Source organism: Carassius carassius, chromosome 38 (genome assembly GCF_963082965.1).
Source record: "Carassius carassius chromosome 38, fCarCar2.1, whole genome shotgun sequence".
NCBI classification, from domain to species: domain Eukaryota; kingdom Metazoa; phylum Chordata; class Actinopteri; order Cypriniformes; family Cyprinidae; genus Carassius; species Carassius carassius.
Genome location: NC_081792.1, coordinates 22,536,257 through 22,548,774, shown reverse-complemented (window position 1 = coordinate 22,548,774; position 12,518 = coordinate 22,536,257). Strand labels below are relative to the sequence as shown.

The following is a 12,518-nucleotide window of genomic DNA, read 5'->3' as shown; positions in this document are numbered from 1 at the left end:
TCTCCAGCCAGTTCTATCAAACCTTTACAATCCAGGACAAGGCATCAAGATTAATTTTTAATGAGCTGAAAAGAATGCTTGTCACACCTCTGTTTATCAATTTGCACTGGCTACCAATAGCTGCTCACATAAAATTCACATTAATGTTAGACTATAAAACTACCACTGGCTCTGCACCCCTTTACCTAAATAAATTACTTCAGATTTATGTGCCCTCTAGAAGCTTGCGTTCTGCAAGTAAATGTCTCTTGATTGTGCCATCCTAAATAGGCAAAAAATCATTTTTAAATTAAATGTTCCCTCCTGGTGGAATGACCTGCCCAACTCAATCCAAGCAGCTGAGTCATCTTCAAGAATCAGCTAAAAACACACATCTTCCATCTTTATTTGACCCTGTAACTCTAGCACTCTCTATTCTAATGTTATTCTTTAATTAAAAAAAATAAGAAACCAACACTAGCTTCTCTAATCTATTTTATTATACAATTAAAAAAAGAAAAAAGGCCTCTAACACCAGCTTGCTCTATTCTTTTCCAATTCTATCTTTTTATTTTAATATTATTATTATTTTTTTGTTTTCTTTTTTTTATATGATTTAAAAATAAAACTTGCTATGTGAACTGCATTAAGCTAACTGACACTTGCATATCATTGCTCTTTTGTTGATTTTGATTGTTTCCATTGTCCTCATTTGTAAGTTGCTTTGGGTAAAAGCGTCTGCTAAATGACTAAATGTAAATGTAATCTGCACAGACTAAGAGATTATGAGAAACTGTCCAACGCCCTATATGCACTGACTGAGAAAAAATATGGTATTAACAAAACCCATTTCAGAAATGAACCTGAAGCTGCCAAGTAGCTTTCTGGCTTGTCAAAGACTCACAGCTGTGGAAATGGATCAAACGTTCAAACATTTTGAGGATATCATCATGAGAGCAGCACTTACTTTTGTTGTCCAGCTGTGCTCTATACTTGTTGAACCCCCTCAGTCGGACTTTCTGTCCCAGCAGCTCCAGAAACTCTTCCAGTGCGGGACTACCAGTCTCATTATTGTACATCTCCTCCTCTGTGCTCTGCCCAGCCTGGCAGTACAAGATGCCCGCTTTGTGCTGGTAACTCAGCTACAATTTACAAAAAAGTAAAACCTCAATCAGTTATAATCATTGTAATGATATTTGACAAGTTTTTTATGTATCACTCTTCAGTCTGAACCAGTTATTATATCCTAAAGCCCTAATTACACCTATTACATGGCTCTCTGGAATACTTGATTATGACTGACCAGAATTCTGGGGATATATATAATTCTGTGGTCAGTTTATCTATTTTGATACCCTTAAAAATATAATCTATTTCTGTAATGAAAATTTGAATTTCCATCAGCAATTACTCCAGTCTAAAGTGTCAAATGATCCTTCAGAAATCATTCTAATATGCTGATTTATTATTAGAATTATCAATGTTGGCAACTGTTGTAGACACAAACACACTTTTTATTTCAGTTTTAGTTTCAGTAGAAGTACTTCAACTTATTTCAGTTAGTTACCAAGTTCATGTTTTTCATCTAATAGTCAGTTATAATTTTACTGCTTTTTTTAAATAAACAATATTAAAAAATATTGCATAGTGCCTTACATATTACATGGCATGATTTATCATGTAACAGCATCAATTCTATAAGAGAACACAGTAAAGAGTGATAAATTTATATAATCTTCAATGCACATTGTACAGGAAACCTTCAAAAGCACTCTTAAAGCATATTATGGGACAGTGATATACATTGCCTACCACAAGTGGTAATTTAGTCATGTTAAGTGCTATCAATCTATGCAAAAGCCTGACACATAATGACATGCAGACTGGTCTCAGATGCCACTTTTGCATTATGTATGAGACAAACATACCAGCCATGAACTAAAGAAAGAAGCTAGGGTTTCAGACAGTCAAAAAAAAAAAAAAAAAAAAAAAAAAGCCAGCACAATTATTGAAAAATTATTAGAAGTATGATACTTAACATGATAGTAAATCATGATAGTATAATAATAGCAATTGCTGATCGGATGACAAACTGAAGAATGCAGATTTACAATGACAAAGGAATTTTAAGAAATCTATGGTAATTGTCTGAAATTGCATGTAATTCCTAGCCTGTACCAATTTTTCAAAAATGGTGAAAGCAATTTTAGTGCTATTCTTACAATTGCTATGGCTTTTGTGCCATAAAAATGCCACCAACAGTCTCTAGAGAAACAAAAAACACCATTATCAGAAATCGTAGAACTGGGAGAGAGTATGGAGGCAAGATGGAGAAATGGATAAAGATGGGGACTCAAGAAAGCATAAGAGCAGCAATGATTTTCTTTTCTTTTCACCCTAAGTGTCGCTGGTCACAGGCAGCGTCTCAGACAGATCAAGTGGCTGTTATGTGTGGCTAGGTGGTTGCCATGGTGATTTTTCTGTGGGATTTGTCGAATAATTTGCCTGGAAAACTAGTTAGCTTTTGTCTGAACGCTGGAAATGCAGACAATAGCTGAATTACCATTTTACAGTGAGGTCATCACTAGGTATTCATTGAACATGATTAATCTGAGATGACAAAATACCACTTAAAATAATTAACAGCATTAATTTTACAACTAGCCTCTCTCACTGCATTCATTGTTCTACAGCGCTACTCTTCAGGTTTCCCTTCTGGCCGTCGTATGGCTGTAATATCGATCAAGACTTTAACTGCTCTCAGATTCCATTCAGTCAATATAAAGACAAAACTGCTCATCTCTCTGTTCCACTCTAGCCCTGAGATGTGCAAGTCTGGGTCTGTCAATATGTAACTGGATCTTTGTTTTTATAAAAGGCTTCTCTAGTAAAACACCGTCTCTTTCTGACACACCGAACCCTCAAACGGAAATGCTGCAAGGCCATCAGCAGCATCTGATAGGCGCCTTGTCCAAAGGAACCACTTAACAAGCTCAATCTTGCTTAAGTTATCGAATGAGCAACAGCTTTTAAGGACATCACATCATCAGAAGTAGTTTAAAACATCTGTTCCTGGTTTTATCAGTATGCATTATAACTAAGCGAATGGGACGTATGAAGGATATAATTGATGGTTTCTTAAACCCCCACTTGATTATGTCTTAGTAATTACAAGCCTTGCAGACATGTATGGTTCACAACATTGTACACAGTATGCAATGAATCATCCCTGAGAATGAAGGTTTATTCCCACCTGTCAGTTTGTGTTAGCCAAACTGTCTCTTACTGTCCAAACGGTAGTATGATCATTTTACAGCCTGGCTGTATGGTGGGAAATGCTTATTGTTGTATATCTTAGCCATTTAAGCAGTTACAAAGGGTAGTTTGGGTAGTAAATGTAAAAAAAAAAAAAAACATGTTAACATGTTATATTTGTGCATGTTACATTTAACATTCTATTTTTTTTTATATATAAACTGGCATATCCGTATAAGTGAAACATTGTCTCTTACATCCTGTAACTGCAACATTACTTTTACAAGATTTCAAATAAATTTTAATCAATAAACTAATGACTTCAAAAATTCATTTTAAATTGTCATGCGGCATAACAAATAAACAAATATATATTTAATGCAATCTCTGTTATAAGGGCATAAAAACTGCTAAAGATCAAATTGTAAAATAAGAAAAACTAATGTTTAAAACACATTTAGATTAATTACAGCATGCCACACTATAGGATGCTGCTTAAAATGATGTCAGTTACATATTTATTATTGCAGCGATTTATAAACAGATCAGTCAATAGTGTTCCAGTGCAAAATATTTATTAATCGAAATATATAAATAATTATTAGTGGTGGGCCGTTATCGGCGTTAACTCTTATCGGGCGCTAATCTATTCTCAAAGTTGGGTTGGGAGCTGGGTATATACTACGCGAGCTATGATGACTTTCACCTTGATATTTTAGCGCGGATGTATACCTAGCCGAATCTGTAGGGGGCGAGAACAAGTCTTCAAACCTGTGTGTATGCCTACTGTGAAATTACCACATCAAACGTGACTTGCTAACATGGATGCAGCTAAGATGCCGCCGGGTTTGCTTCAGGGAATTTTTTTTTTTTAAGCAGCTTCCCAATGGAAACCTCGACAAGACGCATGCCTGTTTCACACATAATCCATCTGCAGTCCGTGTGCGTTAAGTATGTGGTGCTGAAGCAAATGTATGGAAATGCACTTAATGGGAAGATGGAAATCAATTACAAATTAATGAGAAGTCCACTCATTGCCTGATAAAAACAAAAATGGAATCCATTATCATGGGTGCGTAAAAAAAAAAAAAAAACGCAACGCATGCTCACTGCAGACGGATTATGTGTGAAACAGGCGTAAGGTTGTTTGCGCCTTGTGCAATGTGGAATTCGTTAACAGCTTTCTCAAGCACTTTGTGATGCATTTTGGAAACAGGAGATGAGCCCCTGGTCTAATGCACCACCTGGCTTGAGAAACCTGTTCTCAAAGACTTAACCCTACTTTTAGTCATTATTTTATTTGGGTAGCACACATATTCTGAATGCCTTCGGCAGAATTCAAATGAGCCATTTTAATCTAGATTAATCTAGATTAATTCCAAGATTACATTGAGATTAATCTAGATTAAAAATATTAATTTATGCCCACCACTAATAATTATGTAATTGTTCATTTTTACTTGTATGGTTTATAGTAATGTATGGTTTATAGTAATGTATGTATGGTTAATAGTAATGATGCACTAAAATGAAAATTCTGGGCTAAAAAAACAAAAATTCTAAATGAACTTGGCATAAACAGGAACAATTATACTACATAGAAACTTCCTGCCACTGCATTATCTGTGTGGACTTTACTTTGCCAGTGAGCATGTGTGCTACATGAGTTGAACACTCATTTTTAGTGGCCGAAATATCGGTGCATCCCTAGTTTATAGCATTTGAAGTATTTTAAAAAAAGTCAAATCAAGTAAATTATCTATACCCTTTCTATGTGTAAAACTGACTATAGAGCTTTTAGTACAGTACTTACCCCCTGCTGATCCAGCTTCAGCAGTTGTTCTGGGACTCTAGGTGAGTTGGTGGCCAGTCTGAGGCACTGAATGTTGACCTCAGGAACTACGTACTCCATCACCTCTTTAAGAGGGAGTCCACGGGAAGTCCCATGCTTAGCCGTGGAGGGAACGGCATCCTCCATAATTGAGCCTCTCAAAGTGGTGAGCTGAAGATGTATGGAGTAAAGAGAGAGAAGTTTATATTAGTAAAAAGGAGGAAAGAGTCCACAATTTTGGTTGAACTAGGCAAATGTATCCATTAAATGAATACACAGCATGCTGAACAGATGGATAAACCATTCTCTTTCATTGTTTTCTCAAATGGCAAAGCACTCTCTAAGAGTGTCCCTGCAACAGCGCTGAATGCAGCGACATGCCCTGCCAACCTTTTAGATGAATAATTGAGTTCAACTAACTGTGGCAAATGCTGAAGTAACGCTTTGGCTTTTAGCAAAAGGACTACTGTATGCTCAACCGCCAGTTCAGCAAACTATCCAGTCACCCTTAGGAAAACCCCTGGCAGGCCACATATGAAAGACCCCTTGCCATTTTGAAAACCACACTGTTTGGGACTTTTATATACCATGTCAGTGGTGAGAATCATGTAGTACATTAAGGTAATTTATATCACCATCCATGGAAAAATTCAATAGTAAAACACAAACATCATCCATCATGAGCTGATTTTCAAAACAATCAATGCTATTAGTGAGGCAGCTCTGATTTGTATTCAGAGGAGATGATGTAAAAGCTTTGGGAAATGCACTTAATGGGAAGATGGAAATCAATTACAAATTAATGAGAAGTCCACTCATTGCCTGATAAAAACAAAAATGCAGTAATATAATATATATGCAGTATGTATATATATGTACACTACCAGTCAAAAGTTTGGAATCAGTAAGACTTATTTTTTTTAAAGAAGTCTCTTAAGCTCATCAAGGCTGTATTTATTTGATCAAAAACAGAAAAAAACAGTAATCTTGCAAAATTGTATTATAATATAAAATAATGGTTTCTATTTTAATATCCTTAAAAATAGAATTTATTTCTGTGATTCAAAGCTGAATTTCCATCGGCCATTTCTCCAGTATAAAGTGTCACATGATCCTTAAGAAATCATTCTAATATGCTGATTTATTATAAAAAATATCAATGTCGGCAACAGTTGTGTAGCTAAATATTTTTTTGGAAACTGCAATACTTTTTTCAGGATTCTTTGATGAATAAAAAGTTTAAAAGAAAATAATTTCTTCAAAATATAAATCTTTTCTAACAATATAAATCTTTACTATCACTTCTTAACAATTTAACACATCCTTGCTGAATAAAAGTTTTAATTTCAACAGTAGTGTATATTGTTAGAAAAGACTTCTATTTTAAATGAATTCTCTTCTTTTTAACTTTTTATTTATCAAAGAATCCTGAAAAAAAGTATCACCAATGAAAAAGCAAATGACCTACAGAAGTTTGTTAAATGGTGCATGTTAAACACTGTGTTTTACAGATGCCATCCTACCTCGCTGGTCCTGAAGATGACCCTATAATTATACTGTGGTCCCTCCTTCCCCTCCTCAAGCTTCTCTCTCCGAAGGCTAACTGCCACCGGGCCCAAGTTCTCATCAACACCGAAGTAGTTCTGGTGCTCTTTGGAGAAAAGTAAGAAGAGTAAGAAGAGATCAACATTATATAGTGAGAGATAAAATTTTTAGCAACCAGGTGTAGTAACTATCATTATAGTATGTACACCAATCATATTAATGTTTAGATTGTAAAACATACCTTTACTGAAAAAGAATTTGTGGTAGTAGTATGCGCCCATGTCAGTGTGCTCAATGATGTAGCGTTTTATGCATTCCCGTGGAACAGCGTAGTTTTCACGAGAGGCATAATTCTCACGGGACATTTCAAAGACGGAAACCCCCGCGTTGGTGCAGTTTGAACTTAAAGTAGACTCTATAGTATAATTGTCACCTACGTTGTTGTGGGGTCCACTGTTTGGTTTGGTGCCACTCAGTTTCCTTTCACCTTCACCCCCTATCTCATTACGAAAGTACGGGCAGCTCAGCACCAAACCATTGCTCTTCCCATCCCCTTCATCAGGGTCTGTTGAAGCTTTTTGCCCTAGTTCCTCACAGCCATCCAAAGGAGACTCGCAAATAGACACGAGGTCAGGACTGTCCATTCCCCCACCAATTTGGTGTTGGGATGCTGCAGATGCCCCTGTGGTAATATTCTTTTGATATGCTAATTTGGCACGATTGGTAACATCCTCACTAACATTGAAAAGCACGCTCTGGACATCATAGTGGGCAAAATATCTCTGAAAACTCAATGGACGACCATGTCTACTACAATCGTCATGTTCGCTTAGTTGCCGCTGTTCGCTCTTCATAGTCTTCAGTCTGCGGAAAATGGACGTCTCACCCTTTTCAGATTTCTGTCGCTGAAGGAAGGACTTCTCCCTTTCCCGACTGTAGAAGAGCGAACTGTCCACATAGTCTGAGTAGTTCGGAATGCAGAGAATGTCCCCCCTTGCAATCTGTGCAGCAGTCTGGAGACTTGGAGAAATGGCGGCCTCATATCGGCGAAATTCTGGAAAGCCATGCGGAGGTGGTGCGCTCGGTTGCTCAGAGAGTTCTGGCTGGTAAACTTTCAGATTGCCAAAAAAACCTTCATCGGGCAAACCCTGGTGATTGATGGAGGATGCGCTTCCATACTCTCGGTGCAAAGTGGCACCTGTATTGGGGTTGACAGCAGTCTGATCCATGTCCTCTGCACCTATATCGCTGATGGTGACGTCACTATTGCTCCTCTTCTGGAGAGCGTGCCGTACTTTACCAGGAGAGTGGCTCAGAAGTTCACCAAGTCCATATTTTGCCTCCAGAAAGCTGGGGTTGGAAGGAGAACCTGGGCTTTGTTTGACCACATCTTCCGACAACTGACTGGGTTGTCCATTCTGAAAGGTTGTCATTAGGCTTTCGTATCGGGGTGGTGGGCCGTGGCCATCATTCTTCAGTGGCCAATCTGACACTCTTGCACGTACACCCATCTTGGGCACTGCTGGTGTTCCCTGTGTGTTTGCACCAGGAGGTCCCATGTTCCCATTCAAGGCTTGAAGCTTTTTGGCAAATAGATCATCAGTCTGCATCTCTGAGGTGAGGTGCTTCTCAAGCTTCTAAGGCCTCGTCTGCTGTATCTCTAGTCCTAAAGTTAGGGACATTCATACCTGGCGCTAAATTATCCAGACCAGAAATTCCAACTCCAGCATTTTATGGAATAGAGAAGAAGCTTGACTGCGCTGGGAAAGTCTGTGAATGAAGACTGACCCACGTCAGGGCATTCAGACCTATAGGTCTGCAATCCATAGGAGGAGAATGGGTCTCTTTATCTCTGTTTCACTGTCAAGGACAACCACTCACTCCATGGGAGGGAAAGCAGGAGATGCGGTCATTTCACAGGCATGTAGGCTTAAAGCCAGGTGGGATCTCTCTGATGCTCTGGAAGGAAACGAGAAAGAGAGAAAGATCATTAGAGAATCCATTTGGGAGGGAGAGATACCAATGTGACCTTGAAAGAATGCAAAGCACTCAAAATCCTCAACTGAACAAAGCATCAGCAAAAAAGCCAATTAATTTAATAAGGGTTTGAATGTCTATTCAGAAAGCACATTTCTATTTCACCTGAATGCATACCATTTCTGGATAATCTATATAACAAATGTACCACTTTTTTTTTAGATAAAAATCTAATGAAAAAGCATTAGTGATCTAGGCACTCTACCACCTCTGATAAATAGCAAAACAGATACAGACCATTTTGCCTACAGTATTAAGTCGTAATGATATTCAGTGTGGTTATTGAAAGAGGTTTAGAAAACTCTGAAAAAACAATGCAATTTTTGTTTCATTTACATAAAACAACATTTGAAAGTACTTGACAGATGGCCAACTTTTTAAGTCCTTTTTACAAATAGCAAAACAAGATGCAAGGTGATGTACTTAATCAGAATGAATGGGGTAAAAATTCACAAAAAAATGACAATTTATTAAAACAATTTTCGGATACTTTAACCTATACCTTAAATTGTTTTCCAAATTCATCACAATTTTAAAATCAAAGTTCTTCCACTGAGTTCAGTGGTTCTCAAATAGAAAAGAAACAATGTGATCAATAAAATGCAATAATAAACGGACATATGAACTTTTAAAAGGCACCCTTGTTTTTTTTGGCGTCACATATGACTAAATAACAATAGTTTTGATTTTGGTATTGTTTTGGGTCACCACTTGATATTCAATGTAAAAAAAACTCAGGAAAAGAGCTTTGCAATATCATATTATCCAACGGAAAAGAGTATAAAATTATACTTCTGACAGACACTGCTACGGATACACACTGTGAAGTTCAACAATCTAAAAATAATCCTTCGAAAGGAAAGCAGATTAAACTGGCGTTTATTAATATTGTATTTTGGACGCACAGTCCTGTGACCTGTCTGTCTGTTACATTCACACTGACCCCAATACCTTTAACCCTTTTAACCCTTTAGCATCAACACCAGCTGTCTGCTGCATTGAAATTTTCTCTTTTCAAATTGCAATTTTCTCTTTTCAAATTGCAATACCCATCTAGACTCCGGAAATTCACTGGATTCAGAGCTGTGATTTAATGTCAATATGAAAACAAAATTGACCTTACTTTTTTAAAACCGTTCCTTTGGAATTATAAGGTTCTATCTGACATTTTTGTCAAAATTGAGTTATTCATATATTCTTATTCTGTGTCAACGTATTTACATTATGTGATAGATTTTATGTTGTGTACATTATGGGACTTTTTATATAAAAAAAACAATAAGGTTCTATCTACACAGTCGAATGGAACACAAAAACTTTGAAGCTCAATATCTCAAAACAACTCTGAATGCAGACAGAACCTTATAATTCCAAGGGGACGAAACATTTGTTACATTTGTGTCCTTGTACACAATTCATGGGAGTATATTTTTCCAAGAAAACAATAGTTTTTTTAATCTTTAATCGTTTACATAACTCCTTTAAAACAACATTCCTTTTCAGCTGATGTCTAGATAAAGCAAAGAGGAAATCTCTGTAATTTATCAAAAGACATGGCACTTACATTTGGAGAAAGTAACACACCCCCAGAGGACATGCAGAGGATTTATTGCTTTTAAAATGTGGGTGTAATCAAAAAATTTAAAATGCAAATGTTCAATGACCAAAAACATTCCCAGCAGCACTGCATATTGGCATAACTGAACATGGCGTGAACAGAGAAGGCCTGTCAGGCTAAATTTAGCATCGGGCAACAGACAAATGACAAGCTGTTTCATTATTAAAGAATGATGATACATTTTAAAACGAGGAAAAAGCAACATGAGTCTCTCTTTTACAAAACAACAAAGCTTTGATAACCTGGCAAGTGATAGGGTGAACCTCATGAAAACGGCCAAAAATGGTCTAGAACTCTATTTCGCACCAAAAGCAAAGTAATAAATTATACTTTGCACTAATTTTAAACACAAAAATGTTTTTAGTAACATTTAGGAGACATTTAGACATTATTTTCATGACAATTATGCAAATGCCATAAATTCTCAATAAATTCAAAATTCTGGTAGAATTTTCTGTATGGAATTTATTATTGTTATTATAAAAAATAATAAAAAATATAACATTATGGTAATTATCTTTTCCCCTACATTACAGGATTGAGAATTTAGGATGAAATTATGCTTAACCCTCAAGAAAATAATGCCACTTTAAATGGTCCTAGAGGCTTAATTTTCACGACGCAAAATAATTATATATTCTTTCAGAATGTTTCTTACAGAAGTCCAAAAGAAAAACAATCCTCTGAAAATCATAACCTAATATCCACAGCTCATAGCTACATAAAGCCTAAACTCACATCTTAATCACTGAAAGAACATCAAATGTTACTGACATGAATTATTCCCGTCTTACTGTGAATCCGCTGTGGTTTTAAAAATTCAAATGCAAGAAAGAAGTCTGTTTTTCCTCCAAGACATACAACATTACTGTGTTCCCTATGATACAACAAATATCTGTTTTGAGACCAGTTCACTTTGAAATAAATGGAAATATGCACCGTCTTAAGAGGCATTATCACATTAGTTTAATAAACCACCAATAAACCAGCCTTATCTAAAACAAGAAAAGAAAGAGAAATAGAACATCTGAAAGCTCCCTCCCACCATCTCCTGCTGGGCTTCAGAGCCAGGCAAATGGCCAATCCTGTCCCCTCCAACGTCCTCTGTCCAGCTGCAGTTCCAGTACAGGTCATTGATTACCATTATGAACCAGTCCCCTGCTTTCAAACGCTTGATCACATGCATCGTGCCTCCCAAACAACAGAGCTCATCATCGCTGTCATCCCCCACCGAAAAGAAACACTGACCCAATCTATTTAGACAGCTGCCCCTATAGCGGGGACTGTGACCACACTGGCCCGTCTATCATTTCCAACAGCCACAAAAGTTAAAAGGAGTCCCTGTCTGCCCAGGGTTTGATAGGCCAGAAAATATAAGGGAATATTTTAACTGAAGGCTTTTTTTTCTCTTTTTAGAAATAACAACTTTCTGACAGGCATGACTCAAAGCAGTTTTTTTCCACAATCAGAATAAGCAGCTTACATGAACACTCTTGTTTGATGTCAGGTGATAAATCCACAACATTTTGATTGTTTTCTCGGAAAACAGATTTAGTTAATCGAATGTTACTTGAATTTAAACTACCTCAGTCTTTGCTGGATGATTGACAGGAAAAGCAGTCTTTTTTTGAGACATGAGTTTTGAAATGTGGTATGAAACGGATCAAAACAAAAGGAAAAGGAGGTCAATGCACTCACAGAGTCTGTCTCCGTCTGTCCAAACCACATACAGAAAGGCCCAAAAGTCCAAATCTGGAATTTAAAATCTAATTTAAACCTCCAAATAAACAAAGTTTGAAGTTTTTAAATGAAGAAATATTTAAGATTCACTAATCAACTAATCTCGGCCAGAAGCTGCAAAAGAAGCTCTCTGAATCTTGAATCATGCTAAATAACATAAACATTCAATTTAGCACAAACATTTGGAGATCGAGCACTGCTGTCATTAAAGGGTTAGGTATTAAAGTTCAGTATTAAAGCAAATGAGGAAATACAATATCAGAAATTGTAAAATGTATTATTAAAAAAATAAAAATAATAATAATAATTTTGAAACTGAAACAGACCTGGTCCCTTACTGTGTTATATATTTCAAAGATTGAAAAACTTTACTCCATTTCTGCAGTAAACTGAGACCTTAAGTCCAAATCAATTCTACAAGGTTACACTTAATGGATTATTGCTTCCTGTTCTGTTCACTTTTGCTTGCTCCTGGGTTTTACTGAAAAAACTCAAAACAAAAGGATTGACTTT

The 12,518-nt window shown here is 36.5% G+C and overlaps 1 protein-coding gene across 3 annotated transcripts in view; it reads right to left on the bottom strand.

The window, feature by feature from the left end:
• LOC132119586 (signal-induced proliferation-associated 1-like protein 2) overlaps window positions 1–12,518 on the bottom strand; it is a 62,645-nt gene that overhangs the window by 26,014 nt on the left and 24,113 nt on the right. For all 3 annotated transcript variants that reach the window (XM_059529674.1, XM_059529676.1, XM_059529675.1), the window contains 4 exons: window positions 6,852–8,569; window positions 6,589–6,716; window positions 5,048–5,236; window positions 947–1,121 (listed from right to left, as the gene is read on the bottom strand). In XM_059529674.1, coding sequence (XP_059385657.1) covers window positions 947–1,121; window positions 5,048–5,236; window positions 6,589–6,716; window positions 6,852–8,220 — 1,861 coding nt within the window. In that variant the 5' untranslated portion in view covers window positions 8,221–8,569. The remainder of the gene's footprint in view (window positions 1–946; window positions 1,122–5,047; window positions 5,237–6,588; window positions 6,717–6,851; window positions 8,570–12,518) is intronic.